The sequence below is a fragment of the Pseudogymnoascus destructans genome (genome assembly GCF_001641265.1).
Source record: "Pseudogymnoascus destructans isolate 20631-21 unplaced genomic scaffold scaffold_4, whole genome shotgun sequence".
NCBI lineage: Eukaryota > Fungi > Ascomycota > Leotiomycetes > Thelebolales > Thelebolaceae > Pseudogymnoascus > Pseudogymnoascus destructans.
Genome location: NW_020167523.1, coordinates 1136023 through 1160984, shown reverse-complemented (window position 1 = coordinate 1160984; position 24962 = coordinate 1136023). Strand labels below are relative to the sequence as shown.

The 24962-nt window shown below is 49.1% G+C and overlaps 9 protein-coding genes across 9 annotated transcripts; 1 reads left to right on the top strand and 8 right to left on the bottom strand.

The window, feature by feature from the left end:
• Positions 1-21: 21 nt before the first annotated feature.
• Positions 22-1498, top strand: VC83_02102 (uncharacterized protein; the record flags this gene model as incomplete). Its single annotated transcript, XM_024465771.1, has 2 exons — positions 22-683; positions 736-1498. 2 exons carry the CDS (start codon positions 22-24, stop codon positions 1496-1498), a joined length of 1425 nt encoding a protein of 474 aa, XP_024326978.1.
• Positions 1499-2216: 718 nt separating this feature from the next.
• VC83_02101 (uncharacterized protein) lies at positions 2217-5056 on the bottom strand (the record flags this gene model as incomplete). The annotated part of the gene is made up of 2 exons (XM_024465770.1): positions 3591-5056; positions 2217-3532 (listed from the first exon to the last, which is right to left on the bottom strand). The coding sequence occupies exons 1-2, from the start codon at positions 4246-4248 to the stop codon at positions 2217-2219; spliced, it is 1974 nt and encodes a 657-aa protein (XP_024326981.1). The 5' UTR covers positions 4249-5056.
• Positions 5057-5114: 58 nt separating this feature from the next.
• On the bottom strand, positions 5115-8779 carry VC83_02100 (uncharacterized protein). Its single transcript, XM_024465769.1, has one exon. It carries the CDS (start codon positions 8631-8633, stop codon positions 5268-5270), a length of 3366 nt encoding a protein of 1121 aa, XP_024326980.1. The 5' UTR covers positions 8634-8779; the 3' UTR covers positions 5115-5267.
• A 192-nt stretch (positions 8780-8971) lies between these two features.
• On the bottom strand, positions 8972-11289 carry VC83_02099 (uncharacterized protein). The gene is made up of 4 exons (XM_024465768.1): positions 10557-11289; positions 9836-10499; positions 9382-9770; positions 8972-9334 (listed from the first exon to the last, which is right to left on the bottom strand). Exons 1-4 carry the CDS (start codon positions 11037-11039, stop codon positions 9269-9271), a joined length of 1602 nt encoding a protein of 533 aa, XP_024326796.1. The 5' UTR covers positions 11040-11289; the 3' UTR covers positions 8972-9268.
• Positions 11290-11386: 97 nt separating this feature from the next.
• VC83_02098 (uncharacterized protein) lies at positions 11387-12884 on the bottom strand. The gene is made up of 3 exons (XM_024465767.1): positions 12669-12884; positions 11996-12578; positions 11387-11937 (listed from the first exon to the last, which is right to left on the bottom strand). Exons 1-3 carry the CDS (start codon positions 12751-12753, stop codon positions 11688-11690), a joined length of 918 nt encoding a protein of 305 aa, XP_024326795.1. The 5' UTR covers positions 12754-12884; the 3' UTR covers positions 11387-11687.
• A 78-nt stretch (positions 12885-12962) lies between these two features.
• VC83_02097 (uncharacterized protein) lies at positions 12963-15342 on the bottom strand. The gene is made up of 10 exons (XM_024465766.1): positions 15129-15342; positions 15053-15065; positions 14926-15002; positions 14802-14873; positions 14623-14745; positions 14552-14572; positions 14339-14500; positions 14235-14294; positions 14077-14183; positions 12963-14028 (listed from the first exon to the last, which is right to left on the bottom strand). Exons 1-10 carry the CDS (start codon positions 15204-15206, stop codon positions 13302-13304), a joined length of 1440 nt encoding a protein of 479 aa, XP_024326800.1. The 5' UTR covers positions 15207-15342; the 3' UTR covers positions 12963-13301.
• On the bottom strand, positions 15343-17242 carry VC83_02096 (uncharacterized protein). The gene has a single exon (XM_024465765.1). It carries the CDS (start codon positions 17194-17196, stop codon positions 15778-15780), a length of 1419 nt encoding a protein of 472 aa, XP_024326799.1. The 5' UTR covers positions 17197-17242; the 3' UTR covers positions 15343-15777.
• Positions 17243-17459: 217 nt separating this feature from the next.
• On the bottom strand, positions 17460-21512 carry VC83_02095 (uncharacterized protein). The gene is made up of 2 exons (XM_024465764.1): positions 21057-21512; positions 17460-20991 (listed from the first exon to the last, which is right to left on the bottom strand). The coding sequence occupies exons 1-2, from the start codon at positions 21079-21081 to the stop codon at positions 17735-17737; spliced, it is 3282 nt and encodes a 1093-aa protein (XP_024326798.1). The 5' UTR covers positions 21082-21512; the 3' UTR covers positions 17460-17734.
• A 79-nt stretch (positions 21513-21591) lies between these two features.
• LSB6 (phosphatidyl inositol kinase) lies at positions 21592-24542 on the bottom strand. Its single transcript, XM_024465763.1, has 2 exons — positions 24151-24542; positions 21592-24093 (listed from the first exon to the last, which is right to left on the bottom strand). Exon 2 carries the CDS (start codon positions 24033-24035, stop codon positions 21774-21776), a length of 2262 nt encoding a protein of 753 aa, XP_024326797.1. The 5' UTR covers positions 24036-24093; positions 24151-24542; the 3' UTR covers positions 21592-21773.
• Between the last annotated feature and the right edge of the window lie 420 nt (positions 24543-24962).

The window sequence follows — 24962 nt, the reverse complement described above, 5'->3', positions numbered from 1 at the left end:
ATAGCTCAATCACCTCTCATCATGGGAATTTTCCACCGAGGCGGTAAAGCGCCAGACGGGGAGGAAAAGGGCACAGCTCCCGCTGACGCTGATGTGGAAATGAACTCTCCCTCTTCTGCACCCACCGCTGTAGCTGAAAAGCGCCGTTTAGCTGGACAACATGTCGTCAACGAAGCTGGTCTGAGAGTTACAAAAGGAATTGCCCCCGACGGGGAGAGTGGCAGATCCTGGATTCACCCATGGCACTTCCTCCGAATCTGCTTTATCTCATCATGCCATGCATCGATGTGCGTCAACATATTGTGGCCCTTTGTGCCCGCTGCTCTGGCAGTTCGATACGCCCGACCCGACCTCAACCTGATTATCTTCATCCTCAGCTACATCGCCATGGTCCCGAGTGCCAACCTTGTTGGCTTCGTTGGCCAGGAGTTCAGCCGGAAGCTGCCGAGAGTTTTGGGAGTCTTGATGGAGACGACCTTTGGATCTATTATTGAGATTGTGTTGTTTATGGTGCTTCTCACCCAGGGCGAATATCTTGTCATCCAAGCTGCTATACTGGGCTCTGTCTTGGCGACGATGTTGCTTTGTCTCGGGCTCTGCTTCTTCGTCGGTGGCCTTCGCCGCAACGAGCAGACATTCGATGAGGCTATTAGTGAAGTGGGAAATGGCCTGTTACTTATTGCGTAGGTGCCGACTTCTGTCAAAACTGTGTGCAAAGCTAAATCTGAGTTTTAGTGGCCTTGGTCTTGTCGTTCCGACAGCTTTCTACAACGCACTTCAGACTAGCAGCGATATTACACCTGAGAATCTGAAAACGGCAGTTCTGCAAATTTCCCGAATCACGGCAATTCTGCTTATTATATCATACGGCTTCTACATATTCTTTAATATGCGATCTCACCACAGCATTTACGATGCCATTTTCTTGAAAGACGAGCATGGGGATGCGGATCGCGAACAGGACATCATAAAGCCCAGGCTGACTCTAACAGAGTCTGTTCTTGCCTTGGCCATCGCCGTCGCGCTGGTGACTTTAATGGCCATCTCCCTGGTGATGGAGATCCCACACATAGTCGAGAATAAGGGAGTCTCAGATCTATTTATGGGCTTAATTCTCGTCCCACTCGTGGAGAAAGCCGCAGAACACATAACTGCCATCGACGAAGCCTGGGACAATTCCATGAACTTTGCCTTGGCCCACATTTTGGGAGCAACTATCCAGACTGCACTGTTTAATGCACCTCTGGCCGTCATCGTTAGTTGGGGTCTTCATCGCGACCTGGACCTAAACTTTGACCTCTTCACAATTGTTGTCGTCATCCTGTCCATTATTGTCGTGGGTAATTTCCTCAAGGACCTCAAGAGCAACTATCTGGAAGGTGCTCTACTGGTGATTGTATATATCATCATTGCCGTGGCGGCTTTCTATTACCCGAATCCCGCACACCACGGAGGAGCAGCTGAGGGAGGAGCTGCAGCTCCGGCGGAAGGCCATTGATAAGTGATGCACATTAGTGTCATGACATAGTATCGTGTTTGTATTCCACCTCTGCTTGTGCATAGCGATGTTTATTATAACTTGAAATTGGATTGCAGGTCAAGCGTGTTTATATTTGTTTTTAAGGGGATGGCGAACATGGTAAAAGCCTTTCGGGGTTACACACATAGGAATCAAACAGAATTTAACACGCCCCATTGCTTGTGCTGTGCTTGCTGTGCACATCAAGCTTGAACGGCGGCAAGGGCCTCCTTATGCCGGTTAGTTGCTGGCGGAGAATAAGATTTTCCGAATTATATGAAGGCATGGTGGTCACTGTGTCACCAAATATGCGAATGTGTAGTGACACAATTGTAAATATTCATATTCATCAGGCTACTATCCATTCTCAACCATGTCTGGAGGGAGTGCCGTCCTATCAGTATCCAGCGTCGGCGTTCCTCATCTTCAATGCATGATTACATTGTTATCCAGTAGAATTCATTCCCTCCATCTACACAAGATGACGCTCACCTAACGATGAGAACGCATGTATGAGCTTCCAGATACCCAATTTCTTCCATTGGCAGCATCAACACGAGCCAACATTCCAACTCATTCCACTACCCTCAGGTGAAAACGGAATTACGAGGATATTCGACCTCCGCCATACTTTTCGACACAAAATCAAGAAATCAAATATTGACGCCAGATAAGCAGTCAAATGTCCCGGCCCACTTCACTCGCAAGGGTCGCGCTCATACTTGATACGGACGAGGTTCATCATGGCAGGTTCACGCTCAATAGCCTGCTTGGCCGAATGAGCCTGAGCGAGGATGCTCGAAAACTCCCAGATCATGACTCCAGGCGACAGCTCCTGAACCCAGATGAGATTGAAGTAGAAGAGACGACTGAAGTACTCTCCTAGAACCGGGTAGTTGATATACGCGGAGGGTCCGGAGATTCTCAGAACGCGAGACTCGGCGCGGTTGAAGTTCTCACGGTACTTATTCCTGTTCCAGCGGACACAGAGGCGGCGGCCACGGATGACGATGCCATACCCCGAGTGGGCCTGGTGAAAGAAGTTCTCAGCCCCGAGGCGTGTGCAGAAAGCGATCTTGGCGGCGGCAGTGAAGTGCTTCTCCCTGGGAGGGTTGATGTGCACGGAGTACACCTTTCCGCAGTGGCGGATGCTCCTCAGCATCTCGTAGTAGGTCAAGTCGGCAGGCGCACCTTCGACCCAGATGCATGTGTTCAGATGGTCAGGCAGGTTGGTCATCTGGTTCGAGGCGGCACTCATGGTACCCAGGTAGTTGCCGTTGGGGTTGCCGGTGGGGTTTCCATGGGGATGACTAAGGAAACGAGATGGCCCGAATGGCTGCATGCCCTCAGTCTGGATCTCTCGCATCTTGCCGATTACGGCGATCGGATCGAGAGGGTTGCCAGGCCCAGCTGTGAGGGGCCCCATTTGAGAGGGGCGCGATTGAACGAGGGCCATTTGAAGGGGGGCCTCTGGAGGGGGGCTCATTTTATAGAGGGCCATTTGATAGGGACCCGTTTGAGGCGTCGGCGGGCCGGGGCTCATTTGATAGGGACCCATTTGATAGGGTCCCATTTGATAGGGTCCCATTTGAGGCGTCGACGGGCGAGAGGGGCCAGCTTGGCTGAGCTCCGTTACGCTGCCAGAAGCGATGGTCGATGAATCGGTCAATGCGACACTGATGGTGCTTTGGGTGGGCGCGTACAAGGAAGCAGCGGCAGTGAGCGTGCTGTCGACGGACCATGTCCAGCCCTCTGGGATTGGCTTGCGGGTTTCAAAATACCTCCCGACACGTTTGCGAAGGCCTGGGTAGACCAGCAGATCGGGGTCACTAATGGATGGGTTGCTGGTGGTGAGCCCAAGATCACGGAGGTTTGGACCAGAAGCTTGGGAAGTTTTGGTCGGCGTGGTGTGCTCTGGGATAGGAGGCAAGCTGGTGCGGCCGAATGGGCTGAAGGCATTCAGGACGCCGTCCATGTTGAGGGAGAAGTCATCCTCCGCCTTGGAAGACTTATCTACACAGTTGCATGTCAGCGACTGAAGATATGTGGTGGATCTCTTTTGTCGCCTTACCTTTGGCACCTTGGCAGAAGTCGTTGCAATCTGGGTCCAGGCACTGCTTGTCCAGGGAGGTCTCTTCCCGTCCCACGCGCAAGATATCAGTGAATTGGCTTCTTGTGACGGATGAAATGTCATAAGTGCTGATCTTGTTGGAGACATTGTACTGGTTCCTCGTGATGGATGACATGTCATAGGCATTGAGTTTGTCAGAGGCACTCTTCAGATCCGTGGTGGAATAGCCTGTGCTATAGGCACTGAGCTTGCTGGAGGCTCTGGGCTTGTCAGAAGCACCAAGGTAATCAGAAGCACCGAGGTAGTCAGAGGCACCAAGGTAGTCAGAAGCACCAAGGTAGCCAGGGGCACCAAGGTTGACACAAACACCAAGGTTGGCAGAAGCATCAAGGTTGATAGAAGCATCAAGGTTGGCAGAAGCATCAAGGTTGACAGAAGCATCAAGGTTGACAGAAGCACCGAGCTTGTCAGAAACACCGATCTTGTCAGAGGCACTGTGCCGGTTGATGGCGACAGATCGTGTGCCATAGGCACCGAGGTGGTTGGAGGCACTCTGCTGATTCATGATGGCAGATCGTGTGTTATATGCACTGAGCAGTTTAGGAGAACTGCTTCGGTTCATGATAACAGCTCGTGTGTTGTGGGGTGAGGGAGCCATGATTCTCACGCAGTGTTGTTATGGCGAGAGATGATGTTTTGAACGGGAAGAGCTTGATCAAAGGTCCGAGGGGGCTTCTGATAACCCCCGAGGTTTAAAGCATGAAGAAGCAACGAAGGAAGAAGGGGGATGTTCTGTTGTGGTGGTTGTGTTGGGGTTGAAGATGTAAGTCGGAAGGAAGAAAGACGTGCTTCAAGGTTATTAAATAAGGGCGAGGACGTGTTGCCGAGTAAACGCCTACACGTCAAAGGGTAGCGACTAATCTTATGTCCAAGTTAGAGTCGAATTCCAGTATCAGCGCGAACAGCGGAGATATTCTCGGTGCTTCAGTGCTGTGGCAACGGCCCTCGAATAGAGAACAATGAAAGGACGCGTTTAGGCGGACAAGCAAACATATCTTTCATATACGGTATAATATCTTTGTACGAATCTTCTATATTGGGCCACCCGTCTTATAGGAATCGACCGGGTCTCAATCTTTCAGCTGGGCCGATTCGCTCCTTCAAAACGAGAATACCAGTAGTACTATTACTGATCTCTTGTTTTTTAAGATATCTGTCGGACGGAATCCACTGTGCAAGGAATTATAAGGGTGTATATAGACGCCGCCATTGGCTTTCTTTACAACATCTTTGTCTCTTTTTGAATAGCGTCTCATAGATTCGGCCGGGAAGTTCGAGACAATCAGTTTGATGCTCGCAGCTTCTCGTTCTATATGCAAGCCATCTTTAATCTACATAATGCTTCCATGATATCGAGTGATATATTATTAGCAAGAACTTTCTTTGATATATTTATCAAACCCGACACGACGCCATGACATTCTGTAGTTTAAAGTATATTTATGAATATTTAATTTTCAGAACGTTTCTCATAAATTCGTAATTCATAATACTCTACAAGCGTCTGGTAATCCTACGGCCTAGCTTTTACAACAGTATGTAAGTCCACATCCTCTCCGCTCTACTTGCCAGGGACTGACGATTCCACCCCACTCACTACACTCGAGTTCTCCTCTATTATTCCTCTGCCAGGGGAAGAACTTGCTCTGCAAGAACTACGGTCTCGATCCCGGAAGGACTGAATTGTTCGGGCCCCATGGGCAACGAGTCAACGTCGATTTCCATATTCAGCAAACTCTTCAGAACCACCTGGCTGCCAGCTTTGCTCATCACCTCATTGGCATGTTTGCAGAACTCGGAGTTGACGCATTCGACGCACCCATCATGGCAATGGCAAGCCTCCACTCGTTGAATCGCTTGGCGGAGAAGCATATCCACAAACTCGAAGGCTTTGGTGCTGATCCCAGAGCCACCAGCTCCCCCTTTGGCGTCATAGAAGGTGAGCCGCGCAGGACGTTTTCTTGCTGTCTCTTTCCTTGCAAATTCCTTGACGGCCACCTTACATTCCGTTCTGACATCTCCAGGCATGCTGACAACAAAGTTCGGCATTAGGCTCAGTATGGCATGTTCAGCCGCATGGATGGCCCCTGCGACATTAAGCCTCTTCTCAACAAGAATATCCAGAGCATGCTTGGGGACATCGAGCCACATTCCTTTGCTGAAGCGTATTATCGGGGGGTTATCAACTTCAACTGCATCCATCTTGCGCCCTCTCCGGTCGACTTTGAAAAACCCAAAAACAGTTTGCTGGATCTTGATAGTGCCATAGAAGGCTCGAGATGGAGACCCAGTAATACGTCGCATTGCCTCTGTTTCAATCGGATCGATGTCTGTGAAGTCTCTTTGCTGTGTCGTCCAATCGACCTTGACAAGCTCCACACGAACAATTTTACGGTCCGGATTAAACTCTTTCACAAGGTATGTGTTTCCTTGGTGCATGAAAATCCCACCATCATACAGTGTAAAGAAGGCTCGAGAGGCTTCCAGTTCTTCCAAGACGATATTCTTTCCGTGCGTTATATCGATGATTGCGAAGTGATCCTCTTCAGTATCACGTATAGCTACAAACTTGGATGGCATGGGCCGGTATCGTTCGTTGCAATGATAAAAACCTAGACCATCCTTCTCAAGCCGTTCTTCTGCTATTGCGGGAAGAGATTTTCCAAAATAAAGAGCATCCTCTTTTGGTCGGATTGGCAACTCATATGCTGCACATTGGACGTGACCCTCAACCACTAGCATATTCTGCAAGTCGACTTGGAGCTCGCAGTTTGGTTTTGTGAAGATCTCGTCCGGGTTCTGCATATAGTACTGATCTGTTGGAAAGCAGTCGCCGACTAACACAGAAAGGGAGTCCTTATTTCGTCGTCCTGCACGGCCACTTTGCTGCCTCAAGTTTGCAATGGTATATGGAAATCCAACGGTGATAACGGCGTCAAGAGATCCAATATCGACGCCAAGTTCAAGAGCCGACGTGGCAATGACACCCACCAACTTCCCCTCAAACATTTCAGTCTCAATCCGACGTCTATCTTGTGGTGTATAGCCTCCGCGGTATCCCATAACCCTTGCCATGCAGTCTGAGCGTCCAAGTTCTGTCAACTCAAATTTGACCGCAGCTACAAGAGATTCACACTTGTGGCGAACCTTGCAAAAGGCGATGACTCGGACCCCTCGAAGGATAAGTTGGCAGAAAAGTCGGGCAGATTCAGCCACTGCGTCTCCTCGGCCACTTGAAGGGTCGGCTGGGTCTTTGAAAGGGGTATTCCAGCACAAAAACTCCTTTCTCCCTGACGGGGAACCGTCAAAATCTATCAAACGAACATCTTCAATTCCGAAGATGGTCTTGAAGTGCTCTGTCGGATTGGCCACAGTGGCAGAGCATGATATGAATCTGATATGTCGATTCCCCAAAGCCGCGCATATTCTCCGAAGCCTGCGCATGACGAAAGCAACATGGGAACCAAAAAGACCGCTGTAGACGTGGATTTCATCAACGACCACAAATTTCAAATTCTTAAGAAATGTGCGCCATTTGTCTTCCTGTGGGAGGATGGTGATATGAAGCATATCTGGATTGGTAAAAATGATTCGTCCTTCTTCACGTATGATATTCCGATCAGCCATAGCTGTGTCTCCATCGAAGGTTTCCACCAAAGTGTTCTCGAGACCGGTCATGAACTTCATCATCTCTTTAAGGCTTCTTCTCTGGTCCTGTGCCAGGGCCTTAGTTGGAAAGATGTACATTGCTCTCGTACTCGAGTCTCGCTCCAATTCGTGTAGTACGGGGAGTTGGTAAATTAGACTCTTGCCCGAACTGGTAGATGTGGCAACAATAACATGGTGGCCATCGTTCAAACTGTTGATTGCTTCTGCCTGGTGTGAATAAAACTGGGTAATTCCTTTTGTATTATACAATGCGTTTACCAAATTTTGGCTGAGAACGAAGTTCAGGTCACCATATATAGCTTCTTGACGGTCGAAAACACGGTGGCCGTCAGGCACAATCTGGCCTGTATACCACACGCAGTCTTTAACTTCCTTTATAATCTGAGAAATAGACTCCCGTTCTTTGGGGATTGACTTTGGAAGGGTGCTGATCTTCGACTCCAACGCATCGGCCGTGGAGTTTGATGGCTCCGGGATATATGCTTGGGCTTCTTTCTCTAAAATTTCCTCGGGATTGTCATTCGACGACACACAACGGTTTAGAAACGCATTTATTGCATTGTGGAACTTCGTATTTCGCTTCTCGATTAAATCTGTCATCTGTTTCTGGCTGAATTTTGGTAATATTAACTCGTCTCTTTTCGACTTTCTGCTGGCCTTGCCCCCCTTTTCGGATTTTTGCTGGCTGCCTCGCTTCAAATCTCCATCCAAGAACTCGAACAGCAGAATTTCCTTTCCAGCTCTCTGGGCCGTGCTTTCGTTCCCTTCCATTTTCTCGGAAAGCCGAGAACTCTTCATTGCACTACCTCTGAAAGAATCATCTTTCTCATATTCTCTCACGTCGACATCGAGGGAAGCCTCGTCGACAAACGAGAAGTTAATACCAGTTGGCCGTAGAGCAACAATCTTGGCCACATCTTCCACCTTTAATTCTCGTTTTATTTGGCCTTCAACAGTAGTTTTTATCGTCTCAAATGTAGTAGCCAAATGTTGGCGTGCGCAGCAGAATGTAAAGACAAGATTGAGCGCCCGATGCGTCTTCTCGAGCGCGGTAAATGAGGCAGGCCATATAGTATTGCTGGTCGTAGAACTTGAAGAAGCTGATGCCGGACGGTAAATTGCCGGTGCAGCATGGACTTTGGTAGTCCTCCATGGTTTTGAGGTTGCCTTTTTAACTTTAGTAGGATCAACCGTTGCCACTGGCTTTTCCGCAGCTGGATCCTCAGCCCTTCCAACTTTACCTCCTCCAGTCTCAGCTCTCTTGCGCTTGAGGACAGCCTTATTAGGCGCCCGGGCTTCCCCTATGGTGTCCATAACTGCACTTGGCCAATGCAAACGCTTTACAAGGCTCGACGCATCATTCGTTACTGATATTTATCGCGTCCTTAAGCGGACAAAGAATATAACGCCAAATCACGTGCTCTCGCGTCGGAACTCAATTTTGCCAAGGCTGTGGAGACCCCTCGATTATCGTGAGAAGTGTTGAGAATTTAAGAGTACTCGGAAGGGGATTAAAATACGTTGGTAGAAGTTGTCTGGATCGCCTATAGTGTGGTTTTTGGCAGGGTTTTAGGGGTATTTATTTATGAAGCCTCCTTTGTTCTCGTACAGTCTACGAATGGTACATAAATATAACAGTGTGCATAGCTTATCTTGGAATCATGTTTCGATTGGAATTCTATGGGAGAGGCTATGGGCAACCTCAAACATTCATATTGATGACCGTAGATCCATTCCTCGGGTATTGTTCGTGATGTAAATGTTACAAAGGTTCTCGTAAGTCCTCCTTTTGTGCTCTGCTGTTTAGAAGACTAGCAATCGTTTCATCGAATGCATGATATGGCGCCCCCCATTGTTGTAAAGGCCTCCGCATTTTGGAATGGGAGAGACAAAGCGACGCCCCTGGCCGGGCTATCCGCATAGTATACGTCGTTTCATCAAGCTCAAACTCATAAAAGCCCACTTTGGACGGATGAGACCTCCGATATAAACAATTTCGCATTGCTCTCATTCATCTAGTCGCAATTAGCACTCGATCACCGCATACAAGAGGTGAGCTTACCTTCAGGAGCATGTTTACTGGCCTAGTTCCATCGAAGGCTGTAAACATGTAGCCTTTGCCGGCTGCGTTTGAGGGCTTCTCTTCGAGCTTCAGCGCTCTATTAATGATCGTATTCAAAATGACTCGGTGGGTGTTTTCTTGGCGCATAACCAGTCGTGCGGCAATGACTGGCGGGGCGTCATCATCGTCATCACGGAGAGAGACGTCAAAGCTCCCCGGAACCACAGCTCCAGTATATTCGTCAAACTCAACGCAAGTCTTGTGAACATTTACTTTCAGGTTTCCAACTCCCCTTTCCTTCCAGCCTTCCTCTTTCGACTCCATAGCGAAGAGTTTCGCTCTGAATTGGCTCAGTGTTACTTCGTCTTCCTCGCCATCATGTATGGGTACTGCAGAATAGTTAGTCTCTGGTGAACTAGACAGGTTGTTGGGTATTGATCCATTTCTGACATACCCTTGGTCAGCTTTGGCTTTTTCTTATCCTCGAAGGTGCTACTTTCATCCTCTCCATCAGACCCAACATCCCCCTCAGCATCGCCATCATCTCCTGATTCCTCCTCTTCGTCGCTCTCGGGGGCACCAAAGGCTTTGGCCGGCTTTCCTGCTGTAGCCGTATCTGGGTTCGCTGAACCGAATGTGGACAATGTCTTTGACTGGTTAGCAGCAAAGCCGCCGCCAAAGCCACCGCCGAAGCCACCACCACCTAAGGTACCGCCGAAGCCGCCTCCAAACCCGCCAGAGGTCTGGCCACCAAAGCCAGAGGTAGAGCCACCTCCGAATGCGCCACCGAATGTGCTACCAGCTTCTCCCGCTTTTGGCTCATTTGTGCTCTTACTGGCGGCAGGTTCTTCTTTGAGATTCCCCCCGAAAGGTGATGCTGTAGTAGCAGACGCACCACCGAATATGCTGGGCTTTCCTGCCAACGCCCCGAACCCAGATGTGCCAGATGCTGCCAGGGCCCCAAAACCGGAGCTTGCGAATGCTGAGGACGATGTTTGAGGCATATCGGTAGATGTATCTCCTTCTCCTTTCTGTAATCGCTTATCGGAATCAGTTTCGTCACCTTTGGGCTTATCGGCCGTTTTAGATTCTTCATCGCCGTTGGTAGCTTGTTTGCCCTGGGTATAACTAGTTAGCTGCCATATAATTGTTGTTGGAGTATTTGAATGACCCACCTGTTGTGATGCAGCGGCCGCAGCTTCTGCCCCGCCCTCCAAAGTATCGCGATGGCGTTTCTTCTCTGGCTCCAATCTATCTGATCGATCTGCACTTGTCGCACTTCCGTTCGAAGGAACTCGCTCTTTACTGATTTTATAGATTCCGTCGGAGTCTTTCGTTTCGTCATCTTGTTCTCTGACTCTCTTTTTCTTCGGCGAGGATATCTGCTCCATCATTCCATCATCCTCCCCGCCCGAACGCGTTGATCGCTCTGGTGTGGTTTCCTTTGTAAAACCTGACGTATGGCCGCCCTTGTCTGACAAAGGTTTCGCGATTCCAGCCTCATCTTTGGAAGCTTCTCCTTCAGTCGGCTCTTTATCAGATATGCGGGTGTGCTTGAGATCTTCGCTGGCCTTCATAGTGGCCGAGTCCTCGTCTTGCTGCTCGTCGAAACTGCGCTTGTGAGCAATGGCTTGCTCAGGAGTTTTCGAGCCCTCCATCGTGGCTTTCCTTTCAATAATTCCGTGTAATATTATGTTTTATGCTGTCTGTACTAGCGAGTTCGGAATGTGATATCGAAACATTCGTGGAGCGAGGCAACGAACGTGTTGGTGCGATCCGCCAACCGTATTCTGCCGTTGTCAACTCTGCCGTTGTCAACACTACCTGACCTTGAATCAACGTCGGAAAAAAGTTTATGCGCTTATCCGTCGATTGTGGGGTGTTGGTTGGTTTCTATAGAGACTCAACTTTGAAATCAAAGGCCGAACTTAACTTTGCACTTCTCTCAATCACGGTTTGAGAAAAGTGCATGCTGATATCAGAGACACTGAAATATGGGTTTGTAGTTTTGTTGCGACTCATACGATTTATTTGTTTTGAGTGATGTAGTTAACATCACGGTGGAAGCTTTCTCAAACATTTCTGTAGGACCGAACTGATACAGTGATACTTTGGTAAAATACATGAACAAATCTTGCAGGCTGCCCTCATCTCGTGAATGCTGGAAGTTGCTGCACCGTTCTCTTGCCACAACTTGAAAAGCAAAGAGTGGTCTAAGCATACATATCTTGCTGCAACCCAACTCCTTGAACTCCTCGTACAATACTTCACGTTCCCATATCCCTATACTTCTCCCTGTAGAGCGCTTAACTAATAAAGCACAAGCAACCCAATCCAACATAGAAGACAAAAAGCGGGTAGACTGCGATGCCAACACGGTTCTTAACCACGCCACTGCCGCCCATGATACTAACACCGGCCGCAAGAGACCAGGCGATTAGGACAATGTAAACTGGGATCCGAGGTATAGTTGGGAGGTGAAGTGCTGAGAGAAGGGCGGCGATGACGAGGGGGAAAAGCGTATATCCGATTATGCAGACAGACTGAGCGAAGGATCTAAATCCATTAGCACATTTCTCATCGAAACTCGGCGGGTAGCGGGTGGTAGACTCACATATTGCCGCCTAGCAGTTTGATCTGCGCAGTCACCACTGCCTCTCCAATCCAAATCATGGCGAACACCCCGCTGAATACCACACTCTTTTGCTCTGGCCTCGCATTGAAGCTAAGCAATAAGCTCAGCGCCAGACAGAACACCAACGGACCCCATAGATCCCAGTCCCGTAGCCCCTGGCTCATGTTTCCTTGGCTGAGCAAGTTCTCCGTATCCATCACTCGGCCCGCAATATTCCTAACCTCTTCCCTCGCGCCTGCAATACCGCCAGCACGGAATCCTTCATAGGCCCCGCGAAGAGTTGTGGTATTATCGATCATGGAGCCGCCAAATAGATACTTGGGATAAAGCACTTCGCGCATTTTTGACCAAACGGCCAATAGGTCGCGCGACAGCGTGTCCCAGACCGATTCGTCGATTGTATTTGTGGGCGCGCGCCTGTCGTCGCCGGGCATCGCGGAGGTGAGATACGACTCATTCAAGGGGCGAGAAGAGGAGCTAGAGCCGATGTTCCCTGTGAGGGGTGCGTGTGCGGAATAGTTGGGAGCATCGTCTAGCGGGTCGTCGAGGTCATCTAATGAGGCTGGGATACATTAGCTACATGCACATCGCACGGTCAAGGTCGACCCCATTTGGTCTTTGATTGCCCAAAGTCCAAAGGCAAAGTGCTCACCAGTATCGGGATCGATGAGGTCGTCATCGTGGTCGCTAGCCTGAGGATGGCTATAGTTCTGGTAGGGGTTCGCGGAGGACGCCATGGTTTGGTGGCTGGTTGCGCTTGGTGATGCGCAATGACTGTTGGATACCTGTGATTTGTGCCCCTTCTATGGGAGATTTTCTTCAGACAGCTTGAGATACCCTTAGTATCTTTCCTGATGGAGGTTTAACCCAGATTCAGATTATATACCAACCTCCACGTAACGCAACGACCCCTGTCACATACAGCTTCCGCGCTAGTCAAGTGCGAGTTAGCGGATCAACCCAGCGCAAGGTACCACTTTCCTCAACATGTGTGCATGGGATAGCAAAGTCACGACGAGGAATCAAGAGGTCGCTGCCGGAATATGGCATATCTTCTCTGATGCTGATGTTGCTATCGACATCTTCATAAGCTCTCATATCTGTAGATGCTGCCCATAGCGTTGTTAAAGGAGGTTTCCCACTGACAACGAGCTATGCTTAAGCTACGTCTAGCTTCATAATAATTCATAAAACACACCTTAATCTCTATCCCAGAAGATGAAACAACTCGCATTGTCTGGATTTACCATACTTTTCTCGGCCTTGATATCAGGCCTGTTCCTAACTAACGCTCCAACACAGAAATGATACCTGAGGAGCCAACTACGACGCAGAAATCCCCTTTCTCACTCCATGCAACCGCTCTGCCAACACTTGTCACTCTTGGGATGCTCTCAATCTTGTGCGCTTTTAGGCTCTTCCAGGGATTTCCTGTCGCATATTTTTCATCCCAAGCGCTACGGTTCGCCTCAATATCAATGGCGGCCGCCAATGTTTCCGTGCTGAAGGAGGAAACGCTGCTGGTCGCAACACTTTCATCAACAGGCGTTTGACTGAACAAACGTTGCGCATCTGATTTTCCGGATTTCTTAGTCCGAGACACCAAGTTGAGCCAATTTGGCTTAGGAACTGTCTCTGGAGATGTGATGAACTTTTGGTAGTCGACGAGACGGGAGAGATCCCAGAAATGCACTTTGGATGCCGAATTGCACATTGCAAGGACAGGGTGCTGAGAAGAGGAGTATGGGGTGAATAGACCAAACCTCATATACCACTGATTGCACTGTGGTATGGCAAACTGGAGAAGTCTTTGGTATTGTCGTGGTGCAGTCTTATCGTCTTCGGGAGCTTTGAAGAATGCGGATCGAGTTTTGGCGCTTTCGTCGTATGTAGTCGGCGCTGCTGAAGCAGAAGGGACCTCTCCTGAGGACGAGAATCTCGTAATTTGCCACAGGACGATACATCCTTCTTCATGTCCTCTCGACAGGACCAAATCTTTGTAGAATTTAACGCTGTTCCAACATTAGCAAGAGCAGATCTTTGGATGGAAGAATATGTACCAGTCAACGCCATTTGAGTGTACTTCTGAGGTTGAAAAATGAGGGTAGTGTATTGTTTCAACCTTTTCACTTATTGTACGCTCGTCCGGAAACTTTGGTACCGTCCACTGTCCCCAGTTTAGTTCCCTGCTGCTAGGTGGCGAAGAGAAAATACATACCAGATTAACAACATGATCATGACCCGCAGAGAGAATATAGCGCCCATTTGCGTGAAAGTCCTATCAAGTTAGATTTTGTCAAATAATCAATGCGGTGAACCTACGACGGATAGCACGGAATCTAAATGCCCTTCTCCAGCAAAGAGAGCAATACAAGGCGACTCCTTGTGGGCCTTTCGAAGGCTCCACAACCTGACAGTCGTATCCTCTGAACATGATGCCACGATGTGAGGGTTTGTCCTTGGGACCGCCAAATCAAATATTCCCTTTGCCAGTTAGTATAATCCATACTGTCATTGATCTACAGTTATTCTTACCCCTCCATGACCTGAGAGCACCTATGAAAAGTAAATACCAGCAAACCTCTCAGTTTCTTGAAGCCACTTACTTGGACCAGCTCGCCAGTCACGACGTCGATGATCTTGATGAGAGCCGTCGATCCTGCATAGCACAGCAATGGGCGGCCGTCCTCTGCTTGTGCCCAAGCTATGCTGCAGTTGTTTGCATTGGGCTAGTTATAAGTTGGCAACTAAACATCATCTGTATCATTCAGTTCTTCAAGCATACCTCCTCGTCATTCACAGCTTGGATAGTTTCTATTCTTTTGTCCTTCGCATGAGTAGGACGGCATACTATTAGCTACGATAGAATTAGTGGAGGCCCACCGCAAAGATGTGGGGTTGAAACTGACCTTCTTTCCTCCGACTGCTGCGAAGATAGGGTCATCTGTCGGCTTCCCATATGGATAAAACTTGACGTCGTAAACTTCTGTTATGAATGAGCTCCAAACCTTACCGCCCACTTCATAATAAACTCACCTGGGCAGTCAACCTATGCCGTCGCCACCATTAGTATTCGAAAGCTGTAATATAGGTTTTGATGATATGCCCTTACCAGCTCAATCATCACTCGCCATTGGGGCAGGTCCCATGTCGCCTTATCTCTCGCCCTATCTGCGGGCGGGGCAACCATCAAAGCGTTTAATTCAGGATTGCAATGAGCTGGAAGAGTAGCTAGAAGTGGGAACACTGGGAGGTGGGAATGTACGAAGTTGGGGTGTAGGCGAATACGGTGAATATTAGGGAGCTCTCAAAGAGGAGAGGGTGTTGACACCGTAGTTGTAAACGCGCCTTTGTGAGAGAAGTGACTAGTCTTGGCGAAAACAATCAAATCACTAAATCGCCTTCAAAATATTATGGAGACAGAGCAAACTTTAAATAGATTACTAGAATTACATAGTCTGTAGTAAGACACGAATAGAATACCACTGGGACATTTTGGACAAGGCTATGGTGTCAACACTTTCACATCTACCGAGGTTGACTTTGTTAATTTGCTGGAAGATCGACCGATAACTGCTTATAAAACCCCAATTTGCTCAAAGATAGTCTATGACTCCATTTTCAGTATGTTTATACTGGGTGTTCCACAGCTACACTATATACCTGAAATATGGTTATGATTTGTGAGTGGAGTCCAAATTCAACATCCCCTCCCCGGTAGAATAGTGAAGGCTCGCGACGTCAATCCAGAGAGCCACGGCCTAAGCAGATTCGTCCTCATACCCAACCGTAGTTTCCTCTGTCTCCCAGTCCGGGATATGTCCTCCTCTTCGCCTGGCCACATCAAAGTGCGCTCTCGCCACCTCTATCATCTCCTTCTTAAGTAGCTCACCCCTCTCCGCCTCCGACCTCCTCACCCACGCCGACGCCCTCTCCGATTCACTGTCAGCCTTTTGCTCCCAAGACGAAAGGATGCACAAATCTCCGATATACAAGGCTAAATACCCCCGCAAGCGGTGTAGTACATGGCTATCCACAAATGGCGGCGTCGTCATTATCTCATCTATGCGCGTTGCAACTTTCTCCGCCGCACTTCTAGCGTGCATGCGCACCTCTTCCTTCTTCTTCCAACTCCTCAATTGATGCCGTTGCGCTGCGCGCGATTCACGCTTTGTGCGCCTTGCAAAGTATACTTCCTCCTGCGTGGCGCCGAGACTTTCATCGCCGCTATGATCAGAATCTCCATCAGATAAAGAGTCTTCATGGTCAGAGGCAGAACCGTTATTGCTGTCACTTTGACGCATGGCTAGCTGATGCAGTGATTGCTGCTGTTTGCTTTGAATGCCGTAGATCTCGCAGCTAAGCATTGCAGGCCAGAAATCGAGTGCTGAAGTGGCAGTAGAATATTGCCGTTTGTAGGGATGTTGAAGGATAAGCCGGGCGTAGTAATCTTTTGCCCTTTCTAGCCCTTCAGCTGTGCCCCAGGATACAACTCCAGAGTCCTGGGGGTCTAGAGGATAAGTTTCTTCAATATCATCCTCATGGCTTCTGCCGTTGGCTGCAAGCTGCTCCCCTCTTCGTATGAGGAGCTCCGCACCCAAACTCCAATACCCTGTGGATCGAAGATCAACACCTTTACCTCCTACTTGAGCTCGTAGAAGTAATGCCCATGCCTTAGATGCTCGCGGTATGTCGCCTTCCGCCAGACATCGCTGCAGAATAGCCGTCAAAACACCTAGGTGCCGGACTTTCAGGTGAGAAGGTTTGCTGCCTCTTTCGATGGCGCTTAATTCCGCTTTCGATTCTTGCCGCTCCTCATCGTCAGTAGTAAGCCCGGCTTCCCATGGTAAATTCATATGTGGGAACCCTGTGTAAGTTTTGCTGGGCAACTCTTTATCAAGTTCCAGTCCAGCAGCTCTGTACTGCCTGGTTTCGTCGGCGTTTAGTGACAAAGGGTTACTGGTCACATAATCGAGGTTGGCACTTGGCGCAGGTGAGGAAGGAAATTCAAATACAGAATTTGGCAGAGTAGATAATGTGGATGGAGGGGGTGGCGAGTTCAATGGGAAGCTGCGCTTGCGTTTTCTGTTTGTTGATTGCCCAGCAGTTTGGGGAAATGAAGAGGCGGAGGTAGATATGCGGCCATTCTGCCATGAGAGCGGCAGGGCGAAGAGAGTCATTACGACTTTAGAATGAAGAACAACATGGGCAGGGTGAGGCTTAACTTGTGATGGGGTTTGGAAATGGGCGATTGTGGTCCAGGCTGAAGAATCGGTGGTTAGCGCGCTAAACTCTGTGGGCCGAACCGTTGGGCTCGTACGAACTGGCGAAGACAGAATACATCCCAAAAGAGCCTTTTAGATAAATATAGTCTAACAATATAGTCTAACAGTATAGTCTAACAGTGCAAAATCATTTACCATAGTCAAACTAAAACAATCGAGGGGAATATTTTTATTTCTTCGGACTAATGCCCAACTCGTGACCTGCTATTTGGGCAGAGCAATAGAACCACTACACCTCGATCAAGAGCAAAAAAATATGGTTGCTATAAACGTTGGATATCATATGCAGACTGCCTCCTCTTAAGATACCCCGTTAATACGCCATGCTATCATGTATCCGCCCGCTCCAGTATCTATGTTTTATCCGCCCGTTTTCCCCCTCCTATAAATGCCAAACGCCTTTGCATAAACCATTCCCAATCATTAACCGCCATCATTTGAATAGACTCCTGAGGTCCTCTAATCTCTTCTTGGTGGCCTCAGCCTTGTTGGTCGAGTTCTTCATATGATCCCGATCCATGCTGAGACTCGCCAGCTTCTTCTTCTTCTCCTGTAACTCTAGCATCTTCTCCTCGAAACTGTTCTTCATTATATATCTAACCGTTTCAACCTCGCGCTTCTGGCCAAGACGATGGACGCGATCGACAGCTTGGGCTTCTGCAGCCGGGTTGTATTGAGGCTCCATGACGTAGACTTTATTGGCTGTCGTCAAGTTTAGGCCCAAACCTCCCGCATTGATGGAAACAAGTATGACTGTGATCGAAGGGTCCAAGCGGAAAGTTTCGAGTGCAGCCCCACGAGCCGTCCGCGACATTTTCCCGTCCAGGCGAGTATATTTGATGTCATTGTTCTCGAGGGCCATTTGAATGAGATCGAGATGAGATGTCCAGCCGGAAAACACAACGCTTTTAATCGGAGGTTGGTCAACCATAAGGTCACTCTCGGCTTTAGAGGCTAAAAGATCTTGTAGTAAAGCAATGGTTTTTGTGTGTGGCCCATTGTATCTTCCGAGAGCCTTCGTGTGCTTCGGCCCCTCTTTGATCTCCGCTCGCGCAGTCTCATCCTCTTCCACCTGCCCTGCCTTTAAAGCGAAGTAATCCATGCGGATATATTGTTTGCAAATATAGCAGTTCGAATGGCGTTTATCCGTTGAGGTTGATTCAAGCGCTTTCTTGTATTCCTTCACACATCCATTGCAAATAAGATGGTAGCAAGGAGTCATATGCCCAATCATGTCATCCTTCCCTTCGACCTCAGTCTCCGAAGACGTGGCTCGTCCAATCTTGGCATTGCACATCGAACATGCGTCCGCATTGGTCTCTCTCATGAGATTATACATCTCATAAGCTTGCCTGTGGCTCAAGGCTGGCTTGTCGGCGTCGTTGTCATCGTCTAGTTCGATAGCTGAGTCTTTGGTGATTCCCGCGGTGATCTTGAGGTCCTCATCGCCAAGTAGTTCTCTTCCGTGCGCACAAATAAGACGCAGACGTAAGATTGACTGAAGGATATGAACATATGCCTTGCCTCCGAGACTCTTTTCTTGCTGGCTTGTAAGAACCTTAACCCTGTCGCTAGCATTTTTGGAGAAGATATCGTATAGCTCTTGCTCCTCTCGGTTGAAAGCAAGTCGGATAATGCGATCGTGTCGAGGAGGCAGATTGATTCGATCTTTCAGACGCCGAAGAGTGATGCTGTCGACGAGCAATCGGAGTTTTGGGAGGATCTCCGGATCTGCATTCTTGCAAGGGGCCAAGATGTATTGAGCGAACGCACGCTTCTCATCAAAAGGCTTGAGGCGAAGAAACTTGAGGAGGGCCCCGAGATCATCCAGCCGGTTCTGAACTGGAGTTCCAGTAACCGCCCATCGGCACTGAGCTTGCAGACGGCATATAGCCTTTGATTGTAGAGTCGCCTGCTCGCGGATCATGTGAGCTTCGTCCAACACGATGCGAAACCAGTTAAGCTCTTCAAGCGGGTAAGGACCTGGCTTTCCTTTGATACGTCTGTTGCATTCGCTCGCAACCGACCCGTATGTTGTGATGATAAGGTCGTAGTTCGCTAGTCGCTCAATTTCTCTGCACCGAGTTCCACCATGGTAGATGTGGTACTTCAGGCCACCTTCCTTAATGTGTTGTCCGATCTGTTCTTCCCAGTTGGCTATCGTACTCAAGGGGGAAACGAGTAAAGTAGCCTTAGTATTCCTCTTAAGCCTCACCTCATCTTCTCCGGGCGCTGGTGGCGTCTTTTGCGCCCATGCCTCTGCTTGATCCAGGGACGAGGTTAACAGTGAAAGGATGCTCAGTGTTTTCCCCAAACCCATCATATCAGCTAATATCCCCCCTTGAACTTGCTGAGGAACTTCGCGCTGCTCTTGGCAAGTTATGACATTGCGGTATATCCTCTGGCCACTGCTTCCTTGTACCTGCTGCCAAAGCGTGCTGTTTGCCTCTTCAATACTGCCATAGACAAACTCCTTTTCCTTGTTTGTCATGAAACGGAGACCTTGCTTTTGGTGAGGAAGAAGCTCTGTTGTAACCAGGGAGTTCTGTGTCATTTCTGGAAGGTTTTCGGATTGTTGTAAAGAGTCGAACATTCCAAGAACATCACTGCGGATCTCTTCGACTGTCCGCATAGATGCAGCAGAGGCTGGAGCGTAGCCGACGCAGCGGCCCCCAGGGCGAGGAACCAGGTTCTGCTTCAGTGATGCGTGGGGATTGCAGAGATCGATTCCAGCTTCAACAGATAGTGGGGTTCGTAACCACAGCTGCTTTTGTGATAGATGTCTCCCAATCTGAGTGGCATGCTTCTTAGCGCCGTAGAGCGTCAGATCGAGGTTGAATCTGCAAGAGCAATCTGCGCCAGGGGGTAAGTCGCCTGGTTTCTTTTGCCTGGCAATGATCCTTGCTGAAGTTCGAATACCCAGGTTTGAATCAATAAGTGGCACTAAGCCGATTGCCGTATTGACATCCAAGCATCCAAAGACCGACCGAGTGCTATCCACCATGTGCACTATGGCGGTTTTGTCGCCTTGTTTCCGCCTCAGATTAACTTTCACATGAGGCCAAAAATCTCGAGACAGTGCTCTTGTCCCCTCTCTGGCTATCGGCACCTTGAAAGCATTGATGTCTGCTCCCTCAATACGCCCATAGCAAACTTCTTTGTCGTCAGAAGTTACAAGGATCGTCAGTTCCTCGTCATCTTCCGTGAGGTCAACCGCGGGAGCTGTCGCCTTTCTAGCGGGCTCCTTTCTGGTGTCGTTCTCTTCCTTCAGGTATTCCCCAACAACGCCCTCTTGCCCCCCGCCCGAAAACGTAGTCGGCGTGGATTCATAGCTGTTATTATCCATGCCTAACTTGCGCCGCTTTTGAGGTAGGAATGCGCGGTCCGAGACGTTGTGGATGCGCTCGAGCATATGCCCGGTGATATGCGCGTGGCTGTTCGCACCAAATGCATCCCCATTCGACACTGAGTTACTATATTGAGCAAATGCAGGCTGGCTTTGCGGGCTATCGAACTCGAACATCAGACTCGGCGTCCTCGGCGGGTTGGTCGTAGTTTCTTCATTTCGAGTGGTCAGTTGGTGAGATTTATGAGATGCCCTGCGGTCTAGTAGCGCAGCCGCATCCCATTTTGGGTGTATATTTGTTGGTACAGTGGAGACGTAGGCGGCGTCTTCGGATCGCAAATGTCCTGTATCATGACCAAGTCAGTGACAGCTCTAGATATATCATTTGACTACGCAAAGATTCACATACCGTTTGCCTGGCCATAGGATGCCATCCTCAATCTCTCAGCCCCAAACCCTTTGCTACGCTACGGAAACATGCAGCAATGCCGTTGTATTTTTCCACCCTTCGCACGTTTGATATTTTGCGTTGGTAGCTGCAGCCTCTTGGTGGCCGCAGGTTAATATGTATAGTCGCGGGAGCCTTGGCGATTCATGAATGTAAGGCAGCGCCCCGCGTTAATTATAGGGACAATGTGCGACTTCAAATAAGGCGGGAGCGGCGGAGTTGATTACTACGGTCTTTCGGAGGCGTCAATGTGAAGTTGCCTACTGGAGCAAGGTTTTGATGGCTGGCGGCTATCGCTGGACGCGGCGGGCGCCTTCGGGGTTATCGGTTTCCCCATAAAATCGCAATGTACATGATAAGTAAGCAACCGCCGCCACTTCGAAGGAGTTATGTGACGCAAAAAAGTACATTCTGAGAACTTCCAACATACAAAGCATTGAAACTTTAATCATAATACACATATTTCGTATTATGAGCATTACACTGTCAATAGGGTCTGACGTTTCTCATATTATTCTCGGAATTCCGCTCGTATAGTGGTACAAATACAACGCCATTTTTGGCCCAAATTACAAATCCTGAGCCGGGGTGACCAATCCTCAGAACCACCCCCCGCTGAATGCCTACATGCCCTAGCTGGTATATCTTACTCCCACTTATTAATACAATACTTCGTATCTAACACCACGTAAAGACCGGGTTCTTGCTCTTGACAGTTTCCAATCGTTCCACAATCACCTTACGCTGATTGTGTTCCATGTCTTCAGCCACAGCATACCCAAGATCTCCTTCCAAATCATCATTGTCGTTCATTAATTGTCCGTGATTATCGCCCCAACTCGAGAAGGATGATTTCCTATGCCCCTTGCGATGTGCCTGTGATAGTGGATGCTGGGGAACATGCCTGCTAAACTGAGTTGACGAGTGGCCCATTACCGGCCGACTAGGTCCTCCTTGGTCACCGCTGGGACGGGATGCGGCTCCCTCTGGAGAAGCTACATCCGACATAGACGACATTGGGGAGAAGAGCTTCGGGTTGTCCTCGCTAGGCCGAGGTGAGAGCTCGAACCTGTTAGGATTTGGCAGTTCCGCAGGCGGGCTGCCAAAGCGTATGAGGTCCGCAGGCGCAGATGCGTTGGCTACGCTTATATCCATCTCTTCTCCAGCTTCGTGACTTAATTCCGCCTCGCGTTGACGCCGACGCATGTCCAGCGATGGAGCTCTCATTGGGACAGCAACTGGAATATCAACAAGGTCGTCCCAAACACAGACTCGTGCCCTGCGCGTAAGCTCCAACGGTCCATGATCGCTAGTCTTGAGCGTCTCCACCACATTCCACGCCTGACCTTTCATAACTGAAATCTGCCTCGCAAACATTCGCTCTTGAAAATCAACGTCTTGGCTGAAAACTTTTCGTAGAGCAAGTTGAGTCTCGGTCCACCATAGCTTCGACGTAAGTAGAGGTAGAAAGTGCCCGCGGGTTTTTTGTGAAAAGGGTTGCCCAATAAGTGATACAGGCAGGAAGAGCCACCCGTACGGAAAGCTTCGCCATGCATCTGGATGTTTCCAGGGCCATGACAAGCTATTATCGATTGCACCGATACTCATACATGGCTCTGATTCCTTGCTAGGGCTTCCCTTTCCAGATCTTCCCGGATACATAGGCTCCTGTTGCCGGTATGGGCGAGCTTGAGCAGTTGGCGTGCCTTCTCCAGAAGGCATGCTTGGTGGGTCTGATACAATAGAAACGGACTCATTCTCCCAGTCCACCTTGATCATCCAGTTGTCCAAACCTCTATCCGTATTGCGCATAATGTAATCCAATATCACCAACTTCTCAAGCTCTTCTCGGAAAGCTGTCTGTAATTTCTCTGTCCAAAAGAATTTCCTCTGCTCCGCTTCTTCCGCTGTCGAAGCGTTTGGTATTCCCTCATCTTCGTCATCTAACGCAGCGCCACTCGGGCGGCATGGATCATTCCACGGTCTCTTTTTCCGTGCAGGAGCATCGTTAACCCTAAACCCTCCATTCAACTGGTCTGGCCAGGGGTGTTTCCGCAGAAATATAGTCGCGTCAGAGAAGCCCTGGAGGAAAACCTGGAAACTCCCCGGCTTCATCGGGAAAGGCTTCTTCTTCCTGTAGAAGTTGCGCCGTGCCCAAAAGTCGTAGTGGAAGGATTTGGAGGAGAGGTGAACGATGTCGGTATATGGGACTAGATTTGTTTCCAGTCTGCAATCGAGTGTATAAGCCGCCGCCTCGGAAACGTAGCTCAGATTCGGAATGAGGCAAGCCCGCCCAAAGAAACATGGGAAAAGGTTGCGATGGATCCACTTGTTCCACTTGGGGTTGCCAGCGGCGTATGGCTCTTCGTCTTTTGGCTTGAAAACCCCGACCACCTTTCCTTCGCAATCGCGGGCGAAGTAGCTTCCTGAGCTACCTTGTGATATCATCTTCGGGTGAACACCTTGTTCAATAGCCACCCTGACGCTCTCCACAGTAGCCCCGAATTGTTCGGCGGTCATCTGGCCTTGTCCGACTGCTGCCAGTTGCTCTGACGTTGCTGGTCGTATCCAGTCCGGTGCCTGGAAAACCGAATGGTGTATCTCCAAGCGCTCCTCTTCGTCGCTCTTTCCCTTGACCTTCCCGATCTTGAATTTCGACGCAATCTCGTCCGCCCATCGTTCTAGGCGCGCGTTGATAGCTTTAATGTCGACGCCGGATGAATTGCTCAGGCCCCGGTGTCGGGTTCGACTGGATCGTTGCTGGGCGTTGCTTCCTTCAGCGTACATGCCGGCATTCGGCTGGGGAGCTTTAATAGAAGCATATCGACGAGATTCGGCGGGTTGTAGAGATTGTTGGTAGTTGTCGTCCTCGTCATCCATGGAGTCCTCGGCTTGGGCGAGACGAGCATACCCCGTCGTGGGTGGCCTTGTCCTGGGCATCTTGATCAAACGCCCATGATAACAGAATCGAGTGGGAGACTAAAGGAATGAAGTACTGCTACTGCCCGTCAGCTTCAATATTGCTTGTCACATGAAATAAACACATAACACATACTGTACCGCGTGAAATGTGAATAGAGACGTTCGTGGTCTGCGTCACGGTTTGGGTTTGTACTCTCTGTACCTTCTATATCACGTGGTCAGATTGGGATATGGGAGATAAAAAGGAGAACTACAGGTGGTCTAGAGTATCCACCTAGTTTGATCACGACTATGTACTATTATGGAAAATATACGCTGCGATAGAGCTGAGTTGAAACAAGACCAATAGCTATTTTGCCGATCAAGGTTCTTCAATGGAGATGTCATGATGGTCCAGCCTGTTTTTTTTGTCTTACAGTACCTACGCACCTCGTCCGTTAAACCGGTAATAGTTCCCGTTTGGACTGTCAGATGTCAGCAAATTAATATCATAGTCCGAACAGTACTGATTATGAAGAATACGTGACGCTGCTTCCCCACAAATAATTTGGGCCAGATTGCCCGGATGTCGTCTGCTCAGTTGAGCTTTTTATAGATTGTAATTTGGGTATCGCGACTCTTGGCAAGATGGATAAGGGGGCAGCGTACAGCAACTCAGAGGGCTCACATATCAAACCCAACTCAATATCTACAACTCCAACCAGAATCCCTTTCCTGAGTTTTCGGCGGTCGACTACACCTTCTTTATAATATAATCATATTTTGGTTTAGCAGTAGCAGCGAGCAGTTTCAAGCTCCCCGATCACGCTCTCTTTTTCACGAATTCCCAGTCATCTGGAAGCGACGAACAGATTCCCACAATCGATATCCCTTCTATTCACACACGACGCCTTTCAACAATTCAAAAGACGATAATATTTGCAGCCTCCGACCTGAACGCCTAGC

Excerpts from the sequence above, each read along its gene's own strand:
- VC83_02100 (XM_024465769.1), bottom strand. The coding sequence starts at position 8,633 with ATGGACACCATAGGGGAAGCCCGGGCGCCTAATAAGGCTGTCCTCAAG.
- VC83_02099 (XM_024465768.1), bottom strand. The coding sequence starts at position 11,039 with ATGGAGGGCTCGAAAACTCCTGAGCAAGCCATTGCTCACAAGCGCAGT. Across the intron at positions 10,500-10,556 it reads CGGCCGCTGCATCACAACAG|GGCAAACAAGCTACCAACGG; the intron begins GTGGGTCATTCA and ends AGTTATACCCAG. Across the intron at positions 9,335-9,381 it reads CAGTAAACATGCTCCTGAAG|ATGAATGAGAGCAATGCGAA; the intron begins GTAAGCTCACCT and ends AATTGCGACTAG.
- VC83_02098 (XM_024465767.1), bottom strand. The coding sequence starts at position 12,753 with ATGGCGTCCTCCGCGAACCCCTACCAGAACTATAGCCATCCTCAGGCT. Across the intron at positions 12,579-12,668 it reads CCTCATCGATCCCGATACTG|CCTCATTAGATGACCTCGAC; the intron begins GTGAGCACTTTG and ends AATGTATCCCAG. Across the intron at positions 11,938-11,995 it reads AAACTGCTAGGCGGCAATAT|ATCCTTCGCTCAGTCTGTCT; the intron begins GTGAGTCTACCA and ends TAATGGATTTAG.
- VC83_02097 (XM_024465766.1), bottom strand. The coding sequence starts at position 15,206 with ATGGTTGCCCCGCCCGCAGATAGGGCGAGAGATAAGGCGACATGGGAC. Across the intron at positions 14,746-14,801 it reads AAGCTGTGAATGACGAGGAG|CCCAATGCAAACAACTGCAG; the intron begins GTATGCTTGAAG and ends ACTTATAACTAG. Across the intron at positions 14,501-14,551 it reads TGCTCTCAGGTCATGGAGGG|GGAATATTTGATTTGGCGGT; the intron begins GTAAGAATAACT and ends TAACTGGCAAAG.
- VC83_02096 (XM_024465765.1), bottom strand. The coding sequence starts at position 17,196 with ATGACTCTCTTCGCCCTGCCGCTCTCATGGCAGAATGGCCGCATATCT.
- VC83_02095 (XM_024465764.1), bottom strand. The coding sequence starts at position 21,081 with ATGGCATCCTATGGCCAGGCAAACG. Across the intron at positions 20,992-21,056 it reads ATCCTATGGCCAGGCAAACG|GACATTTGCGATCCGAAGAC; the intron begins GTATGTGAATCT and ends GTCATGATACAG.
- LSB6 (XM_024465763.1), bottom strand. The coding sequence starts at position 24,035 with ATGCCCAGGACAAGGCCACCCACGACGGGGTATGCTCGTCTCGCCCAA.